General features: G+C 40.9%; 1 protein-coding gene and 1 long non-coding RNA gene across 12 annotated transcripts in view; one reads left to right on the forward strand and one right to left on the reverse strand.

Annotated features, from left to right (window-relative positions):
* Positions 1 to 24131, forward strand: part of LOC150039223 (SUN domain-containing protein 3-like) — a 43720-nt gene that overhangs the window by 18790 nt on the left and 799 nt on the right. Inside the window, exons 1-10 of one of the 11 annotated variants that reach the window (XM_090327925.1) lie at positions 3580 to 3843; positions 6277 to 6338; positions 10040 to 10143; positions 12340 to 12380; positions 12924 to 13095; positions 14515 to 14599; positions 17039 to 17154; positions 18826 to 18993; positions 21560 to 21652; positions 22575 to 22694. In XM_090327925.1, coding sequence (XP_090184051.1) covers positions 3722 to 3843; positions 6277 to 6338; positions 10040 to 10143; positions 12340 to 12380; positions 12924 to 13095; positions 14515 to 14599; positions 17039 to 17154; positions 18826 to 18993; positions 21560 to 21652; positions 22575 to 22679 — 1068 coding nt within the window. In that variant the 5' untranslated portion in view covers positions 3580 to 3721 and the 3' untranslated portion in view covers positions 22680 to 22694. Of the gene's footprint in view, positions 1 to 3579; positions 3844 to 5375; positions 5442 to 6276; positions 6339 to 10039; positions 10144 to 12339; positions 12381 to 12923; positions 13096 to 14514; positions 14600 to 17038; positions 17155 to 18825; positions 18994 to 21559; positions 21653 to 22434; positions 22529 to 22574; positions 22695 to 24131 lie in introns of those variants that run through there. The other 10 variants (XM_090327926.1, XM_090327924.1, XM_090327930.1 and 7 more) reach the window with 10 other exon arrangements.
* LOC150039224 (uncharacterized) lies at positions 19423 to 23104 on the reverse strand. Its single transcript, XR_016534464.1, has 2 exons — positions 22988 to 23104; positions 19423 to 19686 (listed from the first exon to the last, which is right to left on the reverse strand). It is a non-coding gene; the product is annotated as an uncharacterized LOC150039224 (long non-coding RNA).

The raw sequence follows: 24131 nt of genomic DNA on the forward strand, positions 1-24131 counted from the left end.
AGTAAAGTCCATGAGTCTTTTATTTCCAAATAATCACCAAAAAGCATTAAGGAGGGCTGTGGCTTAAGCAGTAGAGTGCTAGCCTCAAGCAAAAAAGTTCAGGGATAGTACCCAGGCCCTGAGTTCAAGACTCAGGAGACACACACACACACACACACACACACACACACACACCCCTCAATGTCTTTCTGAGATTTGATAAATAAGAGTCTCTTGGGTTTATCTGTCTAAGATGGCTTGGAACTATATATATTCCTTAATCTCAGTCTCTTAAGTAGCTAGGAATTACAGGTGTGAACCACTGATGCCTGGCTTGCTGATAACTTATACTTCTTTCATCTTTTTATACTATTGATGTCATGCTTTATTAAGTTTTTATCTTTAAATAATTATACAAAAGAGTTCCAGGGGCCAGGAGTGTGGCCTAGCGGCAGAGTGCTTGCCTAACATGCATGAAGATCCAAGTTCTATTCCTTGGTATCACATATATAGAAAAAGGCAGAAGTGGTGCTATGGCTCAAGTGGTAGAGCACTAGCCTTGAGAAAGTCCAAGGATAGTGCGCAGGGCCTGAGGTCAAGCCCCAGGGTGGGTTAAAAAAAAACATAAAAAAGAGTTCCAATTTGACAGGTTGATTTATGAGTACAATGCATCTTCCAAGCCCCCATTTCTTCCAATCCCATCCATCCACTCAAGATATCTGGTTGCATTTTTACATGTGTACATGAATATTGTAGTATATCTTTTCATATTGTATATCCACTGACAAAATTGTTGTTGATTTAAGTATTTTCATCCTTTTATCTTCTAACTTGTATGCTAGAGTTAAAAGTAGTTTATCTACCAACTTTAGGATTATAGGTGTGAGCCATGGCACATGGTCTTTTGTATCACTTTTTTTTTGTTATGGCAGTAGGGTTTAAATTCAGGGTCTCATGTTCTTTTTTGTTGAAAGCTAGTGCTCTACTTGATCCACTTCTACTTCTAGTTTTTTGCTACTTAATTAGAGATAAGAGTCTCTTGTCTTTGTCTTCCTGTACTGACTTCAAACCATGATCCTAAGATCTCAGCCTCCAAAGCAGCTTGGATTACAGGTGTGAGTGGCTAGCTTCCTTTTCCTCTCCTATAAGGCAAATCATAACAAGCTATTACACATGGTGACATCTTTAGCTTTTCATGTCCAAGAATGTTTTTTTTGCCAGTCCTGGGCCTTGAATTCAAGGCCTGGACACTTTCCTTGGGCTTTCTCAAGGCTAGCGCTCTACCAATTGAACCACAGCACCACTTCCAGCTTCTTTCTATGTATATGGTATCGAGGAACTGAACTCGGGTCTTTGGGCAGGCTAGGCAAGCACTCTACCACTAGGCCAAACTCCTGGCCAGAATGTTTTTATCTCATTATTCTGAAGGACAACTTTGCCTGGTAAAGTGTTCTGGGTTAATCACTATTTTTCTTTTTTACTACTTTGAATGTATGATCTCACTATCCCTAAGCCTGTAAACTTTCTGCAGAGAAATCTGCTGATGTCTCACATGGTCCTGTGACTTATCACAGTCACTGTATGTGATGTCACTTCTCTTCCTGCTTTCAAAATTTCCTGTTTTGAAAATTTGATATCTCTGTGTAATCTCGGTTGAGTTAATCTTAGTTGATGGCTTTTCATCTCCTCAGCCTAATTTTCACAAACATGGGAGGTTTTCAGCCATTTTTTTTAAAAAAAATAATGTATCTGTCACTTCTTTTGCTTAGAATTTTCACAATATAGTAATGTATACATTTGTTCATTAATTCTATTGGGGTCTTCAGGTCCTGTATTCTTTCTTCACACTTTTCTTTTTGTTACTTTTTTCTCTTCTAACTGGCTAGCTCTAATGACTTCTCTCTGAGTTCATTGACTTTCTTTTGTATTCACATTTGCAATTTCAGTCTGTTGTTGTAGTGCTCTGTGGAATCTCTCAGCCCACCAATGTATCCTTTTGTTCAAAGATTTGTGATTGGTTCATTTTTCACTGGAATTTTACAACTTTCTACCTGGATCCTAAAGCTCCCCAAAGGTACTTTTCCCCATGATGTCTACTAATTACTGTTTCTGGAAGTGGGGAGGATTTGAGATGAGGACCCTCTATTACTGTCTTTCTAATGTCCCTCCAAATGTTACACACTTTAAAACAGATCAAAGTAAGATGACATCAGGTGCTAAGATAAAATAATTACCAGCAGGGTGCTGTAATCCTAGCTACTCAGGAGGCTGAGATCTGAGGATTTTGGTTCAAAGTCTGCCCAGGTACAAAAGTCCAGGAGACTTATCTCCAAATAACACCAGAAAACTTGAAAGTGGCACTGTTTAACATGGTAGAGCACTAGCCTTGAGCTGAAGAGCTCAGGGACAGCACCCAGGTCCAGATTTCAAGCCCTACAACCAACAAACCAAAAACAAAAACAAAAAAAAAATTGGGCAGGTGGAGGTGGCTCACACCTGTAAGCCTAGCTACTCAGGAGGCTGAGATCTGAAGATCAAGCTTCAAAGCCAGCCTAGGCACAAAAGGACCAAAGACTCTTATCTCCAGTTAACCTCCAGAAAACAGGAAGTGGTTCTTGGCTTAAGGGTAGGGCAGTATCCTTGAGGGGCAGAGCTCAGGGACAGCGCCCAGGCCCAGAGTTCAAGCCCCATGACCCACAAAAAATATATATGTATATATCACCCTCCAATTTTACACCCCAAACAACCCAGCTATTCCTTCAATCTTGTCATTCTGTTTTTAGTCACCTAGGAACAACCTTTGTACATAGATGGACAAATAGGTTTATATATATGTAAATAGACAATACATGAAATATATATACTATATAGTATGTATTATATTGCATATATTGTATGTGCAAAACACATAAAATACAATGTTTACATATGTGTGTAATATATAATAAAATACTATAGAGCAAGGAAAATGACTAAATTAGATTAATATATCTTGATATGTCAAAAATAGCATATGTTTGAAGCATGAAAAGTATTACACTGAATGCATATTTATGAGTGGTAAAATATTTTTCAAATGATGGAAGTGGAATGTATCGATTTTCAGGTTGTAATTTTCTAGGAAAGAAGGGAGATGTGGGTGGGGAGTGTGACCTAGTGGTAGAGTGCTTACCTAGCATGCACAAACACCTGGGTTCAATTCCTCTGTACCAAATACATAGAAAAAGCTGGAAGTGGTACTGTAGCTCAAGTGGTAGAGCTCTAGCCTTAAGAAAGCCCAAGAACAGTGCTCAGGCCCTGAGTTCAAGCCCCACAACTGGAAAAAAAAGCAGGGGGGGGGATGTGACACTGGGAAGTATTGGGGTATATTTCTGATGCTTTATTATTGCTATTTTCCAAAATAGCATTGGAGCAAGCACACAGATAAAATATACCCAGCGTAGCTATAGAAAAGCAGCAGGCCCAGTGGGTTTAAAATAACTTGAAGGGAAGGAGCTGAGAGGTGGGTTTGTGTATATCCCCTGCTGGGCCTGCTGGGGGATCTGTCATTATGAGGTGTCACCAAGAGTGATGCAACAGAAGGGTCTGAGGCTTTTCAGAATCTTCCCACTCCCATACTCTCTCTTGTAGGAGAAACACCCACACAATAAGATACAAATAAAAAATGGTTACGCGCAGCTTCAAGTCTTCCATGAAATAGGGGAAGAGCATTCCACTAGCTCTTTACTCTGGCCAGGACAAAATGAGTGGAAGGCCAAAGTTCAGGAGGGTTACCCGTTTTTTCCCGAGTTGCTCAGAAGAACCCAGCAGCACTTCCAGTATTGACAACTTGCTGTCAGAGCAGGAACTCCCTGATGCAAACGGGTATGGTCTTCTGAAACAGCTGTAGTTGGTTAGAAGGATCCCATCATTAAGACAGGTCTCTGTAAAATGATGAGAAAAGAAAATTTCCTAACACTTCCCTTGGATTCTTTCTAATTGCAGCACTTCCGGTGGCATACCTTCTTCTTTCTATGTCACTGATGTTTAGGTTAATTACAGTAGACTGGGGACAGAGTATAAAAAAGAAACCCTCCTTTGGTTTTTGTTTCTGTGCTGGTACCGGTGCTTGAATTAAGAGCTTATCCCTTAGCTTTTTTCATCAAAGCTGGCACTCTTATCACTTGAGTCACATCTTCCAGCTTTTTTGTTGGTTACTTGGAGTCTCACAGATTTTCCTTTCCTGAGCTAGTTTCAAACCTTAATCTTCAGCCCTTAGCCTCCTAAATTGCTAAGATTATAGATAAGAGCCACCAGTGCATACACAGCATCCTTCTTAAAGAGCAGTATTGAAAACCTGAGGGATCATTCAAGTTTTCTTCAAAGGGCCAGCAGATGCACTTTGAGGAGTGGCGCTTGATATTAGATTCTTAGCACCTGTATTATACAATTGCATAGGAATTGTATAAACGGCCTCATAATGAATACGCATTTTGAGCTAATAACTAAATTTGCCTTGACAAGGTGTTACCTGAAAGCAGACAGGGCTAATTGTTGACTTAGCTATCGACCACTTTACCAAGGAGATCATTGGAAAATAATAGCATAGCCATCTCAATAGTAACAGTGAAGCACTTGTGTAGACACAAAAATATCAAGAAAAATTAAGGTTGCTGTAGAGTTGTTGGAATAATCATGTTCACCCTTAAAAGGCAGAGTCTTGAGACTGGGTGAAGGCCCATGAGATTTTTTTTTGGGGGGGGGAGATGGGGGAGGGTAGAGAGAGACAGACAATGATAAGTAGAGGTACAGAGAGTGAAAAGACAGAAACTAACCTTTAGTAGATAAAGTAATATAATCATTAATCATGTTCATTTAATTCAGCCCACCAAGAAAGGCCATATCTAGGTGCTGGTGACTCACACCTGTAATGCTAGCTATTCAAGCAGCTGAGATCTGATTGTTACAGTTTGAAGCCAGCCTGGGCAGAAAACTGTAAGAAATGATCTCCAGTTAACCAGCAAACAACAACAACAACAAAAAAATCCCAAACCAGAAATGGAGGTGTGTTTCTAGTGGTAGAGCACCAGCCTTGAGTAAAAAAAGCCAAGTGAGAGCTTGGATAGGCTGTGAGTTTTAAGACCCAGTACCAGCACCCAAACACAAAGAGTCTGCAATAATTTCTAAATGAGATTCTTTAGACAGTGAACCTTTCACCACGCTCCACGTGACCACTACTGTTGAAATGGAGTGTGGTTTTAAGCAGTACTTCGACAGGTAGGTAAGTGGGTTAGGGAAGTCTCTGCTGTAGTAATGGCCCATTATCCTGGCTGGTCGTGCTCAAGGTTGCTTTATGCAGGATACATTAGGCTCAATATGAGATCACTGAAGTGTCCCGGTGACGCGGAGCTGGAGTTTTCCCAAGATTTCTTTGCCATTACAATTTGAGACATGAAGAAAGTTAAATCCATACATCTACCCAAGTAAGTTAGTTACAAACATCTATGGAAGTCATCTCTTTACTGATAGTTTTACATCATTTTATTTTTAAGTTATTTTTGTAGCTGGTCATGGTGGCTCATGCTTGTAATCGTAGCTGCTCTGGAGGCTGAGATCTGAGGATTTCCATTCAAAGCCAGCCTGGGCACAAATGTCCATGAGACTCTTATCGCCAATTAACCTCTAGAAAATGGGAAGTGGGGCTGAGGCTCAAAGGATAGGGCTTAAACTCAGGGCCAGGGCCCCTCACGCTTGTTTTGATTTTTCACTCAAGTCTGGTGGTCTACCATATGAATGATACCTTCACTTCTAGCATTTTGCTAGTTCATTGGAGATGAGTCTCACCGGCTTTTCTACCTGGTCTGGTTTCAAACTGAGAGCCTCAAATCTCAGCCTCCTGAGTAGTTAGGATTATAAACATGAGCCACCAGCTCCTTGCTTTTGCCATAGTTCTTTAGCTTGATACTTAATTTCTACCAAAACCTTTTTTTTCCCTTTTGCTCAATCTATGTTTGAGACTTCCAGATTATGTACTTCCATTTTCTTCTTATAAATATTTAAGCAATATATATTAAGCATCTATAGTTTCAGAGTTCTCTCTCCCTTTTTTCTCTCTCTCTGTACAACCATGAAAACTTTTCTCTCAATTTTGAAGATAATAGGTTAGAAATTAAGTGAATTTATAGACTCAATCTAGAATAATCAAGAGCAAGAATAAGCAAGTTTGTGGACTTGAGTGCAATAATAAAGTCCAAGTTAAAGGTTAATAGTAATGGATTACAATGTTTAATTTCTTTTTATGGTTTTTGCTTTTGCTAGGTTAGCTCGATCATGGAAGACTATCTTAACTCTCGTGTTTACATTGACTTTTCTTCTTTTTGGTAAGTTTTCCCACTAATGACAAAAGAGATTATAACAATGCTTCCAGTTGGGGATAAGAGGACTACAGAAAGCACCAAAAGTAGAATTGCATATTCTCAAAGTATTTTCATCATTTATCTGTTATGAAATCAGTACAAGCTTTCTTTAGAAAAATTTTAAAGTGTTCCTTTCTCTGAATTGTACATTGAAATCACAGAAGTTGCATTAAACTTAAGAATCCCTAATATATCACATTTTACCCTCTAAAATTTTTTTTGTTGGTCATGGGACTTGAACTCTGTTACTTCGTATAAATTTGAGTGGCTCAGACAGGGAGATTTTGAAAATTGAAACCTTTTTTTAATGGTTGAACTCAGGACCCACATTTTTCAGGGCCAATGCTCTACTACCTGAGCCATGCCTCCAATCTATTTGGCCATTGTTTTTCTTTTTGTTTTCTGTACTGTTCTTTGTTTTCCACTGTTTATTTTCAAGGCGAGGTCCCACTTAACACCAGGATCAACCTGGACTGTTATCCTTGTGACACTGGAAATGACAGGCTCCCACCACTGTATCCAGCCATTGATAGAGATGAGGTCTCCTAAACTTTATTATCCAGACTAGTCTCTAATCGCCTTAACCTAGTCCTTAATCTCTACCTCCCAAGTAGCCAGGATTACAGGTGTGAGCTAGTGTCCGCATTCACTGCTGAATGTCCTGTTTATGACTTCTGACCTGAGTATAGTGACATGATCCTGCTGTCCCACTGTCCACTTTAGTGACTTGTTCAGGAGTACCATGCATTTGGCAGTAGATCTGTTCATGTTCAGGACTTTTCTTTTTTAAAAATGTTTGCCGGTCACAGGGCTTGAACTCAAGTCCTAGGCTCTGACCCTAAGCTTCTTTTACTCAAGGCTAGTGCCCTATCACTTGAGCCACAGCTCTACTTCTGGCTCTTTTGGTCGTTGATTGGAGAAAAGAGTCTTATAGACTTTCCTGCCTGGGCTGGCTTTGAACTACAATCCTCAGATCTCAGCCTCCTGATCAGCTAGGATTACAGGCATGAGCCATCAGTATCTGGCTAGGACTTTTCTTATTCTGGTAAATAGACCTCAAATTCCCTTGACATCCATGTTAGTCACTTTTACATTACTGTAAATAACAAGTTTATTTTGGGCCTCATAGTTTTGAGAGAGTTCAGTCTAATTATTTAGTCCATTGCTTTTGTGTTTTCTCTCTTTCTTCTAGAGGACATGTGTGTCACCCCAGGCTACAGCACTTGTGATGGACCACAGGTCTCTTAGCCTTGGCTTGGCTTTCTTCTTTCTGTTCCTCAGACTTAAAAAAATTAATAGTTCCTTCCTCAAGTTCATGGACCCTTTCATTTCAAATCTGCTGTTGACCAGAGTTTCAGATTATTTTTTGCCAGTTGGGCTTGAACTCAGGGCCTGGACACTGTCCTTGCTCAAGGCTAGCACTCTGCCACTTGAGCCACAGTGCCCCTTCCAGCCTTTTCCGTGTATGTGGCTATGGAGGAATTGAACCCAGGGCTTTGTTTATGCAAGATGAGCACTCTACCACTAGGCCATGCTCCCAGCCCAGAATTTTTTTTACTTGTATTTCATTGTTATGGTATGTATAGAAGGGTTGCAGTTATATTTATCAAGTAGTGGGTACATTACTTCATACCCCTTCCCATGTTTTTCTCCTAATTTCCCCTCCCCCACCCCTCCCAATCATCTTGTTTTCCCTCTTCCCTTCCCTATTTCAAATGAACAATATACCAGGTAGCAAAGTCAGATACAGTAACAGCATGCGATAAGCCATCAGGGGAGAAATAAGAGAAGTAACTTCACATAGTACCTTAAGAACAACAATCACAAAGATAAAACCTCTTTCCATATCCTGGAGTTCATTTCACTTACCCTCATCCTATACAGCCATATGCCCATAGCTTCTGAGCTGTTGTGGTCCAGAGTTTCAGAATAGGAAAACTGAGGATCTTGTTAGTCTTTTTCTGTTGGCCTTTGAATAGAGGATTATTCTTGAGTGTCCCACCTCAACCATCTTTATCCTCCATGACGTCACTGGAGGACATACTACTTTTAGGAATGTCATCTGTCTCCGTGTAACATATTTTATAAATATTTACAAATGATTTTTTTCTTTATTTTGCAACTTCTCAAGGCTTTAGAATGTGAATAGGAGTTACATACAGTCTTTGCTGGGTCAAGATACTGTGTCAAAATGCCTTAGGCAGGGTAATTTATAAGCAACAGAAATTCATTACTCCCCAGTCTGAAAGCTAGACATCCAAGATCAAGGCAGATTCAGTTTCTGGGGAGAGTTTACTCTCTACCTGGACAACACCAACTTACAGCATAATTACAAGGTGGAAGGAGCAAGGCAACTTCCTTCAGTAACTTTTCTAAGAGTGACAATCTCATTCATGGAGGCAGACTTTGGGACCTACTTATACCCCCAAAGACCTCACCTCTTGTAACATTGGGTATGAGGTCCCAATATTAATTATAGGGGATACTAACAGTCCATCCACAGCCACATTGTTCAGAGAGGATCTCCTGTGACTGTTTCTGATAGAAAATATTTTTTATTTTATTATTATTATTTTTTTTGCCAGTCCTGGGCTTGAGCTCAGGGCCTAAGCACTGTCCTTGGACTTTCTCAAAGCTGGAGCTCTACCAATTGAGCCTCAGCACCACTTCCAGCTTTTTTCTATGTATGTGATGCTGAGAAATTGAACCCAGGCCTTCGTGCATGCTAGGCAAGCACTCTACCACTAGGCCAAACTCCCGTCCCTGATAGAATACATTTTTAAAAATTAATCAAAAAAAATTTTTTTGTCAGTTGTGGGGCTTGAACTCTGGACCTGGGTGCCCAGAGTTTCAACTTGTTAGTTTTCAGAAGTGCTTTTCTATTCTGTCAGTACTTTCAAAAAAGTATTCTGGAGCCAGGTGCCAGTGGCTCATACCTGTAATCCTAGTTACTTAGGAGGCTGAGATCTGAGGATTGCAATTCAAAGCCATCCCAGGCACTACAGTTTGTGAGACTCTTATCTCCAAGTAATCATTAGAAAACTGGAAGTGGTACTATGGGTCAAAGCAGTAGAGTGCTAAGCCTTGAGCTGAATAGCTCAGGGACAATGCCCAGGACCAGAGTTCAAGTCCCATGAACAACAAAATATTCATTAATAATAATAATAAAACAAAATAGCAAACTGACTTCAGCTAGGTTCCTGTAATCCTAGATTCTCAGGAGGCTGAGATCTAAGGTTTGTGGTTCAAAGACAACCTGGGCAGACAGCTTCTCCATGGTCTTATCAAACAGCAAAGTGAGTTGTGACTCAAGTAGTAATGTGCTGGCCTTGAGCAAAAGAACTAAGTAAGGAATTCCAGGTGGTGGTTTACCACCTAAGCCACAGTACCACCTCCAGCATTTTGCTGGTTTACTGGAGATAAGAGTCTCTCAGATTTTTCTGCCCTGCTGGCTCCAAACTGTGATTCTCAGATCTCAACCTTCTAACTAGCTTTGAATCTAAGTGTGATCTTAGTCCATTGTTTTATTTTTATATTTGCTGACAATTGATTTGGGCAATTTCTCATTAGCACAACTTTTTCCTACAGTTTTTCCCCTGAAAACAGACCTGTTTCCTCTTTACAGTTAAGCTTTTTAATCAACTTTGGCCTTTTTTGTTTGACAGGATTTAGACATCATGAGTGGTTTAAAGAAACAGAATTTCCTCAAAAATCCAAACAATTACATGCCATGATTGCAGAATACAGTTCACGGCTGCATCACTACCAGGTGATATTTCACTGTGACTCCTGGAAGCTTATTAGCATATCTTTCCAGCTAGCAGTATATTATCTTGGTTGTATATTGAGAATATCTAAACAGAAATAATTTATGGGTAGAAGCTCTATAAACATTCTCCATAGCCTCTGATCCCAGCAGGCACCCCACAAGAAACTCCAGCAAAAGGAAACCATTAAATGTATGTGTACACCACCACTCTACTCAGTGTGATCTTCCTCTTCACAGCAAAACTAGTTAGGTCTCAGGGAGCTCAGACTGAAGATATCATTTAATATCCCCTTGTGGCCCACCCAGCATTCCAGCCTTGTCCATTTCATGCTAGGCCTCTGGAAGTTAGGGGCAGAGGATGAAGGAGCAGCGGCCAAGGTCACCATGGCTCCAGAGGAAGGTGAGACAGACAGAAGGACCAGATGGAATCCACACATTGACCTTTCAACAGTCAGTGGCTCCATTCTTGGTTGCATAATACTTCATGCCCGTTCCCTTAGGGCCTCTGAAATTTCTATTTCCCAGAACAGCCAGAAACTGCTACATTCCAAAATCTCTTGCCACATGGAATCTCTAAAGGGAGAAGACTGCACAAATACATTCCCTGCAGGATTCCAGCCCAGTGAGGAACAGCCCCTGGGTGTTGGTCATTTCCACTCCTAAAGACACCGAAGGCCACATTATCCGCCCTAGGCCGTAACAGAAAAAGATAGCTCTTTTCTGACATCCATCTCAGCTCAAATCCACTTATAGTGACCAATACAGCAGCCTGGGGCTAGTTTCCCAACTATAATTGGTAGAAGCTGAAATCTAAACCCAGACTTGGCTGAGTTCACATCCTGCTGTGTCCCAAGAACATACAGCTTAGCCTCCGTGGTCATAGACCATACCAATGAAGAGTTTAAATCCAAAGGTTTCCAATTTCTTGCTCCAGTATTGAATGGATTTACACCTAAAATCCTATCTTATGCAACAAAGTTAATTTATTCACCCAGATGAACAGACCACAACCAGTATGACCTTTAAGATGAGTTTGTTTCATGAGTTTTGCTGAGAGGAAAGCAGTTAATAGCTGTGTGGTCAAATCTCATCTCATTGAGCTAGGGAATGGTGGCTCACACCTATAATGCTTGCTACTCAACAAACTGAGATCCAAGGATCAAGGCTTGAAGCCAGCCTAGGCAGACAAACTTAGACATACACCTCTCATTAACAAGTCAGAAGTGGAAGTATGGCTTGCTCAATTAGGAAAAAAAAAACTTGAGTAAAAAATTAAGGGAGGGGCCAGGAGTTTAGCCTAGTGGTAGAGTGCTTGCCTAGCATGCACAAAGACCCAGGTTCAATTCCTCGGTACCACATACATAGAAAAAGCTAGAAGTGGTGCTGAGGCTCAAGTGGTAGAGCTCTAGCCTTGAGAAAACCCAAGGACAGAGCTCAGACCCTGGCCCAGGACTGGCAAAGAAAAAAAAAAAACCTAAGGGAGAATGAGTGAAAGGCCCTGTGTACTAGCACACAAAAAATTACATTAAATTAGAAGATATTAAATTGCTTAGCTGGAGAAAAGATAGGAGATTTTTCTCTTGTATTTCACCCTGTTTCCATTATGACATTAGCACACGTTAGAAAACAGTTTCTGTAAAATACCCCTTTGTGCTATTCTGTTCAGGGCAGAATGAGCTTACAAGGAGCTGACATTGTTGTTTGTTTGTTGTACTGGAATCCTGAGGCTTGAACTCTGGGCCTGGGTACTGTCCCTGATATTTTCTTTGTTCAAAGCTTGTGCTAACTACTTGAGACACACCTCCACTTCCAGCTTATGCTGGTAGATTGGAGATGAGTGTCCGGGACCTTCTTGCCCAGGCTGGCTTTGAACTCTGATCCTCAGATCTCAGCTTTCTGAGTAGCTAGGATTACTGGGCATAATTAGGATCTTAAGATGAAATCAATCTGTTTCAATGCCCATCTCCTGTGGTTCTTCCCTCCTTTTATTCCTTCAGCCTCAGACTCTGGTGGCTTTAGCATCTTGAGAAAGAAGGAAGGAGGTTGTCATCTTAGAGTTCACTTTGAATATCCTTCTCTATTCCAAAGATCAGGGCTTACCTCTGGGTTTTCAGATACAGTGAGTATAGGTCCTCTAAGGACAATATTCCTGAATTCAGAAGGATTTATCTTTTTTATTTCATTTTTTCTTCCCAGGCCAGATTTCGTATGCCTAAGGAGCAACTGGAACTTTTAAAGTGAGTGAGACTTTCTGCTGTATCATCTTGTGGTACTGTCAAAATGCTGCAACGGTTAGATAAAAATATAAAACTTAAGCGATTTCTCTGTAATAGCGTTTGCTCGCTTTTTCATGTCACTTAAGAGTCTTTCTGGACATTTTCTCTTGCCCTCCTTAAAAAAGCAAATCTACTTAAAGTACCTGTACCTGGGCATGATAGTATGTACCTATAATGCCATGATGCTGAGGCAAGAGGATCTTAAGTTTGAGGATTGGCTAGCAAGTGCCAGGCAACATGTAAGATTCTGTCTCAAAGCTCAAATTAATTAATTACTTGATTTAAGTAAAATAACATAGACATGTATACATACACATTAGAATGTTGTGTGTGTGTGTGTGTGTGTGTGTGTGTGTGTGTGTGTGTGTGTGTGATACAGCATAGTTAGGACCAGCTCTGTGTTCCTTTGCTTCTCTTCTTTGGCCATATTGTTTTATCTTTATTCTTTATGTTTTGAAATACACAGAAACCATTTTCTTTTATCTTGTGATTCTTTACAAACAGAAAGGAAAGCCAGACTTTGGAGAACAATTTGCGTGAGATTCTGTCTTTAATTGACCAAATTGGTGTTCTGAAGGCATTGCTTAGAGACATGAGGGATAGCTCACACAATTACAGCTGGACCACTGTTGGAGATATCTTAGAAGAACAGGACAGCCCAGAAGTGCTGGATGAGGCAAGCAGGCCTGGCTGTGGGAGGTGGGATGGCACTGGGATAGGGTGGTCTTGTGTGCCAGTCTTATTCTGTTGTCTGTGTGCAAAACTGAGTAGTCACTGGTGAGAAGCACTGGGTTTCTTTGGAATGCTTCCTTTCTCTTACTAAGCTTGTCCTGGAAACTCACTTCTTCAGAACTGTGCCCCAAAGATGACTTTATATCACAAAAGGACCTACTCCCCACCAAAGGTGTGATGCTCCTGTCCCCAGCTTGGGCACCCGCAGTGGAAGAGGAGAGTTAGGTTGTGGAATCAAGTTTTTTTCAGGAGAGAGAAAAGCAAGGGACATTCATTAGGTTAAACTTAAATTAATAAAGAACCTTTCTTCCAAGGGTCATTTGGATATATATTACTTGACAGCCATAAAAATTATTAATACAGCTGAGCATCAGTGGCTCCCACCTGTAAGCTTAACTACTCAGGAGGTGAGATCTGAGAAGCATGGTTCAAAGCCAGCCTGGACGAGAAACTCTTATCTCCAAATAACTATCAAAATGCTGGAAATGGGGCTGTGGCTCAAGCCTTGAAAAGCTCAGGGACAGTGCCCAGGCCATGAGTTCCAGCTCTAGGACTGGTATACACACACACACACACACACACACACACACACACACACACACACACACACACACCAGTACCGGCCCCAGGAAATCATACAAGGAACACATGAAGTTCAAAGATTGCTGTTCAAAGCCAGTCCAGGCCGAAAAGTCTGTGAAACTCTTATCTCTCACTATCCAGCAAAAAAGCTGGCTGTGAAGGTGTTTCTCAGCAGGTAGAGTACCAAATATGAGCAAAAATAGCTAAGAAAGAGAAGACACCTCTGAATTCGTCTCAATATCACTAAATACACACAATAAAAGAACCTGACATTAACTTAAATGGTTGAAAACCAACCTTCTACTTTCATTCCTTCTTCCCGCCTTCCCTTTTTCTCTCCTTCCTTTCCTTTCTTCCTCCCTCCCTCCCTCCCTTCCTCCCTTCCTTCCTTCTTTCCTTCATCCTCTCTTCCTTGCTTTCCTTTCTTTTCTCTCTCCCTCTCTTTCTTTCTCTTTTATGACACTAGAGGTTGAACTCAGGGCCTGTGTTTGCTCTAGATAATCAGTGTGGTGATTTGGAAGAGGCAGCAATGATCGCCATGCTTCTGGCAGTGTGGGGGGTGCTGGAGAGAGCTTTGGCTCCTCCTGTGTTCCCACACTGCTGTGAAGGGGACATTGCAAACCCAGCTGGAGAACCAGGCCAGGGCTCCCAGGGGAAGCACCCACACTGTTACTTTGCCACTTGCATTGGGGCCTAAGTCCAAGTCAATAATGTGAGTGTTGAAAATCCCAAGAAGTGGTTGGAAATTGTTAACTGAAAACTGTTCTGGCAATTATTGCAGGAAATGTCAAACTTGGTACATTATGTGCTTAAAAAGCTGAGAGAGGACCAGGTGCAGATGGCTGATTACGCACTGAAGTCGGCTGGTGAGTATGGAGAAATGAGACTGGCAAAACACATTTCAGAAAGAGCACTTCAATGTGGCTTACAATGTTTATTAGGAAACCATGATTCCTGATTCTTCATAGGGTTCCCAGAGGAGCAAACTTACTAAATCTAGGTGACAAAGAATTTACACAAGGTTGATGTTGCTGGCAGCAGTGGTGTGTGTGTGTGTGTGTGTGTGTGTGTGTGTGTGTGTGTGTGTGTGTGTGTGTGTTGTGTGTCTGTCTGTCTGTACTGGGACATTAACTCAGGCCTGGGTTTTTTCACTCCACCTTAGTTTTTTCACTCTACCACTTGAGCCACACCTCCACTTGCTGCTTTTTGCTTGTTAAATGGAAAGAGAAGACTTCACTGCCTGAGCTAGCTTCAAACCACTATCCAAAGATTTCAGCCTCCTGAGTAGCCAGGATTACAGGCTGAGCCAACAGAACTCAACTAGAAATGGTTATCTTGATTGTATTTTGAATGCAAATTTCAGAGAAGAGAAAACCTGCAATTTTGTTGTTGTCTTCAGTGAGAACCAAGAAAGTTCAGAGGCAGCAATGAAGTTGGGAAGGCAGAAAATATTTTAAGCATAGCACATTTGGCCACATTTCAAAAAAGTCATCATGTAAAACAAATCTCATTCATTATTAGTGATCAAATGGCAGGGTTTAAAGGCCAATTACTATTCTAAGTATTTTCCGTTTTAATTTTAATCTTCAAATAACCCTGTCTTTTTTTATGAGCATGATGTGCTTAATGATAATGTGGAAGGAAAGAGAAGATGCAGGGAGAGTGTGGAAGAGGACTTAGAACTAATTCCTTTATTTTTTTTAATTAATTAAATTTATTTATTTATTTATTTTTGCCAGTCCTGGGCTTGAGCTCAGGGCCTGAGACTGCCCTTGGACTTTCTCAAGGCTAGAACTCTACCACTTGAGCCTCAGCACCACTTCCGGCTTTTCCCTCCTATGTATGTGGTACCGAGGAATTGAACCCGGGTTTTCGTATATGCTAGGCAAACACTCTACCACTAGGCCACACTCCCACCTCCCCCCCTTTTTTTGCCAGTCCTGGGCTTGAGCTCAGGGCCTGAGCACTGTCCTTACACATTTTTTGTTCAAGGCCAGCACTCTGCCACTTGAGGCACAGCACCATTTCCAGCTTGTGTATGTGTGTGTGTGTGCATGTGATACTGAGGAATCGAACCCAGAGCACTTCACTACTAGGCTATGCTCCTACCCCCTAATTTCTTGACTATATAAAAATAAGCCAAGAAACTGAATACACACTAAGATGCCTTTAAAAAGGAAACTCCAAGTTGGATACCATTACTAGTATTTATAATCTTAGCTACTCAGGAGGCTGAGACATAAAGCATGGAAGTTTGAGATAAGCCAGGCAGAAAAGTCTGTAGAGCTCCATCTTTTATCAACCAGCAAATGCCAAACTACAGGCATGACTCCACTAGTGCAATGCTAGCTGTAAGCAAAAAGGCCAAGTGAATTGGTGGCTCTGAATTCAAGTTCTGATTCTAGCAAGAATAACAACAACAAAAAAACCTGGGCACTGGTTGCCTGTAATCCTATAATCCTACCTTCTAAGGAGGCTGAGATCTAAGGATTACGGTTTGAAGTCAGCCTGGGCAGAAAAGTCTATGAGATTCTTAGCTCCAATTAGTCACTCGAAAATTGGAATGGGCTCTTTGGTGTAAAGTGGTAGAACACTAGCTTTGAGCTAGAACACTCAAAGATAGCAGCCAGGTCCCATGTTAAGCCTCACAGCTGACCAGAAAAAAAAATAAAGAAACTCTAGGGCTATGGCTATGTTTTTAGTGGTAGAGTACTTATCTAGCGTACACAATACACTGAGTTTGATCTCAAGCACTTATATATTTCTGTATTTGTAAATAAATAAACTAGAAATCACAGAGCTTAGATGTTTCATTGCTCTTTTTAGTTTTAACTAATTTAATGCCAGTATTGGGGCTTGAACTTACAACCTTACACTTTTTACCCTCAAACCTGTCACTACACCACTTGAGCCACACCACCACGTCCAGTCTTTTGCTCATTCATTAGAGATGTTTTTTAGCTTTGTCCAGGCTGGCTTTGAACTACAATCCTGAGATCTCAGCCTTCTGAGTAGTTAGGATTACAGGTGTATACCTTTGACACCCCATCATTATTTAATTTTTTGACATGAATCAGTGTCTGAAATTTGTGAAAATGCATAAAGCAAACAGGATTTCCTCAAAATGATTACAATGCAGAGGAAATAAAAACTGTCATAGTTCCCCTATCTTTTTCTGAGTATAAATTTTACTTTGTTTTTTGTAAGTTTTCCATTAACAGGTTTTCAAGGTCATCACTGATTTCAAATGATATGTTTTGAGCTGATGCTATTTCTTTATTTTAAAAATTACTTTGTAATTTTAGGAGCCTCTATCATTGAAGAGGGGACCTCAGAAAGTTACATAAATAATAAGGCAAAATTATACTGGCATGGGATAGGGTTCCTAAATTATGAGATGCCCCCTGATACCATTCTCCAGGTAACTGTGATTAACTCTTTCTAAGTTAGTATTCTGCTATAATTTATCATAAAAATATGAATGTTTAAGGCAATGTAAGAGTATCCAAACTTGAGTATCCAACCTGAGGTCTCTTCACATGTGTGAATCATTCTATTGTATAAATTATTCTTGTTGGTTCATATTGTCTATTAGTATTATATTATTATAGTGTTATATATTATAATATGCATATATTACATATATAGTAATATAGCATATTTTAATATATTTGTCTTATAAAAGAGGCTTTAATCCAACATGTCAGTTTGTGAGTGTAATGCGTCCTGACAAGGGTCACCCCTTCAGTTCTGCACCCTTATTTGGGATAGATCCATGCTCACATATGTAAACCGAACAACACCACTATTTTTTCCCATCCTTCCTCTCTCCAGTCCTTTGCCTCTCCTTCCGGAACTTCAGTTCCACCCTCTTAAGATAAAATATGCTTCAGTTTCCTGGTGTGCATTTTGTTCAAAGGATAATTGTTGAGAGGAGTTACACCATCGGAATCTGCCCTTGTGTATTCCTTATTTTAGTCTATTTGTTTGTGTAGATATGCATATAGTCCTGTATACATTTTCATATAAATTATAATCTGTAAATCATGATCGGTGCATTTGTTATTATGTAGTCTTTAAAGAACAGCAAACTAAAAAACATATTCCACATCACTAAGCTGTTTTCTGGCCTCTCTTTTCTATTAAAAATCTCAAGCATGCATCAAATAATGTGAAAGTGCTTGTCCTATAAGTACCAATCACAAGCCAATTGCTATCAAGTCCAATTATAACTGAAGAAAGTTCCAAGTAAGGTTTCCGCCTAAGCTTTGAGTCCCATTGCAAAAGGAAGCGATGCTGAGAGATGGTAAAAACACACCCTAACGATGATCTACTGTCTGAAATTGGTTTTAAAACAAACCCCAAATTCATACCAGGCTATAGTTTAGATTTAGAAATCAGAACCCTTATGTTTCTTCTAAACCACCAGGACCAATGTCCCCATAATTATCAGCACCACCACCATCACAGTCACTACCACTCATAATCACCACCCTTACCATTATCATGACCACCACTACCACCACCATCACCATAACCATCACCACTGCCCCATTCCTACCACCACCATCACCGCTACCACTGTCACCATTATAACTACCACCAGAAGCACCACCATCACTCTCAGTATTGCCACTATCACCATAACAACCACCACCACTACCACCACCACTAATACCATTCCTATAACCATCACAAGTGCCACCATCATCACCACCATCACTACTTTCTATCGTCACAAACATAAACATCATCGCCACCAGAACCACAATCACAACCACCAGGCTCTTACCACTGCTATTACTGTCTTCACCAGCATAATCAGCACAGCCACCACCAGGTCTTCTAACTGCCTTCTAGCAGCCCACAGTCCGATGGAGCAATGGCACATCTGCTCATGTGATGAAAGAAGGGCTCTGGTTGACAGAAGCATGAAGTGTTCTGGAACAACCATGAAACCTAGTTTTCCTGTTTGAGATGCAATCCTGCCTTGTTAACTATACACATGGTAGAGACAGACAGTCAATAGGAATTGATGTATAGGTGGGTTTACATGCCCAGAGAAGAGATTAACCCCGTGATTTCTTTGCAGCCAGATGTCCACCCTGGAAAGTGCTGGGCTTTTGCAGGTTCCAAGGGTCATACTCTAATCAAGCTTGCCAGGAAGATTGTACCAGCAGCGGTTACCATGGAGCACATATCAGAGAAGGTGTCACCCTCAGGAGACATCTCCAGTGCACCCAAGGAGTTTTCAGTCTATGTGAGAAGTCATCTACATGTCATTCAGAGCTAAAAATTAAGAGCTAGACTCTCAGCTTGATTGCATAACTAAGTAGTTGGGCTTTTGTGGTCTATAAAGTAAGAGAGGTGAGGAGGGGGCCTCGTAACCCACACCTGTAATCCTAGCACCTAAAAGGGCTGAGATCTGAGGATGTCAGTTGGAAACCAGCTTGGGAAGGGAAGTCCATGAGACAACCAGGTGCTATTAACTACTAAGAAAATAAAAGCCGGAAGTGAAGGTGTGGCTCAAGGGGTAGAGTTCTAGCCTACAGCAAAAAAATCTCAGGGACAGCATTGAAGCCCTGAGTTCAAGTCCCAAGACAAGAGAGCAGGGGAGAAAGGAAGAGAGAGTGGAATGGGAGAGGGGGAGAGAGAGGAAACAGAGGGGAGGGAGAGATGAATGAGATGATTTCTTTGGTTTAATTTTAGCTTTTTTTACTTATACTTGCATAGCTGAAAAGTTAGATAGTTCCATAAACTTTGTAACAGACTCTTCCCATCCACAATTCTCATTCTGCAGCTTCCACATGCAATCCTTTAGCTGTTGCTTGAGGTGTTTGCCTCCAGATTTCTTTAACTATTCTTTCTTGATTCTTCAGTTTGGGGTATTATCTAATGACATCTTCCAATTCCATAAGGGCTCCTTCTAGCTTCTCAATAGCCTTTTGTGTTACTGAAAAAGATAGGTTTAAGAAGATGTAATTCACATAATCTTTAATTCACTAATTCAAGGTGCACACTTGCGTGGTTTTTAGTGTCTATGATCTCATTCACCTTTCACCATCTTTACTATCATCCAAATTCACAGCACTTAAGCTTAGCCTTCTTTTTTCTTCCACCACACACCCAGTCCCTAATAATCACTATCTACCTTTACAAATATTCTGAACATCATATAAGGTGTGGTCTTTGATGAATTTTGTGTGTACCAGTACTGGGGCTTGAACTCAGGCCTAGATTTCTATCACTTAGATTTTTTTTTCCACTCAAGACTGGTATTCTAACACTTGAACCACAGGTCCACTTCTTGGCCTATTGGTGGTTAATTGGAGGCCAGAGTCTCACTGACTTTACCTGCTCAGGCTGGCTTTGACCCCCAATCTTCAGATCTCAGTCTCTAGAGTAGCTGGGATTATATGCATGAGCCACAGATTGCTTTTTTTTAAATTTTTTATTGTAATTAGTAGAAGGTACATTTCTTAACAATCATTGCTACCCCTTCTCATGTTTTTGTCCCCATTTCCCTCCCCAACCCCCTTCCCTTATCTTGTTTTCCCCACTTCCCTATCCTATTTCAAATAAGCAAATAAACATATATATAATATATCAGATAACAAGGTAAGATGAGAAATAACACAGTATATTAAGAACAACAGTCACACCTTATATGGCACTTGTTTCTATATCTTGGAAGTCTTTCATTTAGCCTCATCCTATATGGCCTTATGTATCTAGGTTTTGCCCAATTGTAAACCTCTGCTGGGAGAGTCCAAGGTTTATGCTACTTATGACACATAAGGGAAACCATTGACCCTATGTTCCTTTGAGTCTGGCTTACTTCATTTAATATTTTTTTCTAAGTCTTTCCATTTCCTTACAAATGGGGCAATGGCAGCATAGAATTCCATTGTGTATAAATACCACAGCTTGTTGATCCAATGATCAAATGAGGGGCATTTAGGTTGATTTCATATCTTCACTGTGGTAAATAGTGCTGCAGTGAACATCATTGTGCTAGTAGATTTAGTATGTCCTTGTTTCTGGTCGATTGGGTAAATGCCCAGTAGTGGAATTGCTGGGTCATAGGGGAGCACTATGTTTAGTCTTTTGAGGAACTAACATACTCCTTTCCATAGTTTACACTCTCACCAACAGTGCAGTAGTGATCCTTCCTGGCCACATCCCCACCAACATCTGTTATTAGATTTCTTGATCATGGCCATTCTAACTGGAGTGAGGTAGAATCCCAGAGTTGTTTTGATTTGCATTTCTTTTATGGCCAGAGATGTCGAGCATTTCTTCATGTGTCTATAGGCCATTTTTAATTGTTCTTCAGAGAAGACTCTCTTTAAGCCTTTGGCCCATCTTTTAATGGGATGGTTGTTTCTTTGGAGATTAGTTTTGGAGTGATTCAATTTTTTGAGCTCTTGATATAGTTTAGATATGAGGCCTTTGTTGTATGGTTAGTGAAGATCTTCTCCCACTCTATAGGCATTCTATTTAGCTTGCTAGCTATGTCCTTTGCCATACAGAAGCTCTGCAGTTTAAAGCAGTCCCACTTATCCAGACTTTCTTTGATTTGCTGTGTTTCTGGGTCCTTATTAAGAAAGTTTCAACTTGTCCCAAGGAGACCTAGTGTATCCCCTATTCTTTCTTGTAAAGTTTTCAGTGTGCACAGATTTCTTTTCTATTTCCATCTTTTCAAGGTTTACCCAAGCACTCTGTTCCTCAGAGATACACAAAATCTCTGGTGAATTGGTGCAACTTGAACAACTACACTCCTGTGTTTTAACCTCTCCTCTCCTTCTGTGTTGCTTTCTTTTCAGGGCATCACAAAAAAATGTGATGGAGAAGAAATTTTCCTAGGACAATTTATATATAACAAGACAGAAAACACAATTCAAACATTTGAACTCCAGGTAACAAGTACCCTAGGAAATATGTTTGGCTCTATTGCTAAGAGGATTTCCTGGACAGTTGCATGTGTTGGGGGGAGGGGTGAGATTAAATAAGACACACGCTTGTGTTAAGCAAGCCTCACCACAACCTCAGTTTGGTGGATTTTATTGCAAAAGATGGACAATTGTACAAAGCTGTCAGTTAAACCTGTCTGCTCTATGTTGTTTCTCAGTCCTCTTCCTCACTTTCAGTACTGAGATCAAGCCTAGCTTTCTGCACATGCAAGGAGAATGCTCTATCACTGAGCTCAATCAGCAATCCTTCCTCTATTATTTTTTGTGTTTGGCCTCAGAGCTTTCTGCTTGCCAGGAAGGTGCTCACCCACTTGAGCCATGCCTCTTGTTCTTTGTTTTAGTTACCCCCATACATACAAAGTTCATTCTAGCACCTTGAATTATAAGGTTTTATCCTTTTCCATGGGCCAGCCTGGATCATGGAACATTTTCTCTCCTCTCCTCCCCTCCCCTCCCCTCCCCTCCCCTCCCCTCCCCTCCCCTCCCTCCCCTCCCTCCCTCCCTCCCTCCCTCCCTCTCCCTCTCCCTCTCCCTCTCCCTCTCCCTCTCCCTCTCCCTCTCCCTCTCCCTCTCCCTCTCCCTCTCCCTCTCTCTCTCTCTCTCTCTCTCTCTCTCTCTCTCTCTCTCTCTCTCTCTCTCCCCTCCCTCCCTCCCTCCCTCCCTCCCTCCCATGTAGCCAGGATGGGAGTCATCTCAATTCGCAATTTGTTCCCTTGTTATTAATTAAGTTTGACAGACACTGCTTTGTTTCCTTGATGCAATGTGAGTAGATGAAGAGAGGTACTCAGAAGAAGAGGAAATATTTACTACAACATGAGAATACGTATGAGAAAAGCCAGGTACTAGTGGCTCATACTTATCATCTTAGCTATTCAAGAGACTGAGATCCGAGGATCATGATTCAAAACCAGCCTGGGCAGAAAAAAAGTCCAAGAGACTCTTAATTCCAATTAAACACCAAAAAGACAGGTGAATTAATGCACCTTCTATCTGGCAAATATTATGTAACCCTTTTATTAATTACAATAAAAAATATTAAAAAAAGACAAATGTAGAGCTTGCAGCTCAAGTGACTCAGCAATAGCCTTGAGTAAAAAGCCTTCAGTAAAGAGCCTTAAGTAAAAGAGCAAAAGGCAGTGCCCATGCCCTGAGTTCAAGTTCCAATACCACACACACACACACACACACACACACACACACACACACACACACACACACACACAGAGAAAATAAAAAAAGAAAAAGAACTGCAACCATTAAATTTCCTGGGCTTGAACTTACGGATCCCTGCTCCTTAGGACTGGTTCTCTGTAACTTGAATCGTGCCTCTGATCAGGTAGTGCAGGCCTGTAACCCTTTCTACTCAGAAGTCTGAGGCCTGGGGAATCATCATTCAAAGTCAGCCAGGGTAGTTGTAAAAAGCTGTAAGAAAAGCCTGTAAGATGTCAACATTAATTTTAATCTTCCTGAAATCGATTAAATTGTGTGAAATATATTTTCCTCATCTCTAGCCATAGGAGGAAAGTGAAGAAAGGTAAAAAGCCAGATAATATATAGATAAATATTTATTTATCACTTCTAGGCTTATGGTGAGGAAAAAAAACCATTGGTCCATTTGTCTGTGTGTGTGTGTGTGTGTGTGTGTGTGTGTGTGTGTGTGTACATGTACTCATTCACACACATATGTCAACACTGAGCTTGAACTCAGGGCCTTGTACTTCCATTTGGCTTTTACACTCAAGGAATATAATAACAACCATTCAATCCAAACTTCCATTTTCAACTTTTGGGGGGTTAACTGAAGATAAGTTTCATAGCCCAGCACTGGTAGTTCATTCTTTAATTCCAGCTACTCAGGAGTCTTGAGATTTGAGGATCACAATTTGAAGCCAGCCTGGGCAGAGACTCTCATCTCCAATTAACCAGCAAAAAGTCGAAAGTGGAGCTGTAGCTCAAGTGGCAGAGTGCCAGCTTGATGATTTAAAGGCCAAGGTAAGAGTATGAGGCCCTGTATTCAAGTCCTAATACTGGTACACGTGTGCACACCTATACATACATACATACACACACACACACACACACACACACACACACACACACACACACACACACACACTGACAAGAATCTTGCAGATTTTCCAGCCCAAGCAGGAAATATGAAGCCAATATTGTGATCCCTCCACGTCTTCACCTCCTAGGATTACAGACTTGAGCCACCAGCTCCAGGCTGGGAGCAAAGGACATCTCCAGGCTCTGAGTTCAAGCCCCAATACATATACACATACACATGTGCACACACACAGAAAAATAGAAAAAGGAAAAACACCAACCATTACTGTAAGGGACTGGAGTATCTGTGGATTTTTGGTATGAGCCAAAGGGTCCTGAAAGTCCTCCTCTCAGGCAGATATAAGGCATCTCAGAG

This window comes from Megascapheus bottae, unplaced genomic scaffold (assembly GCF_031878675.1).
Source record: "Megascapheus bottae isolate mThoBot1 unplaced genomic scaffold, mThoBot2.hap1 HAP1_SCAFFOLD_77, whole genome shotgun sequence".
NCBI classification, from domain to species: domain Eukaryota; kingdom Metazoa; phylum Chordata; class Mammalia; order Rodentia; family Geomyidae; genus Megascapheus; species Megascapheus bottae.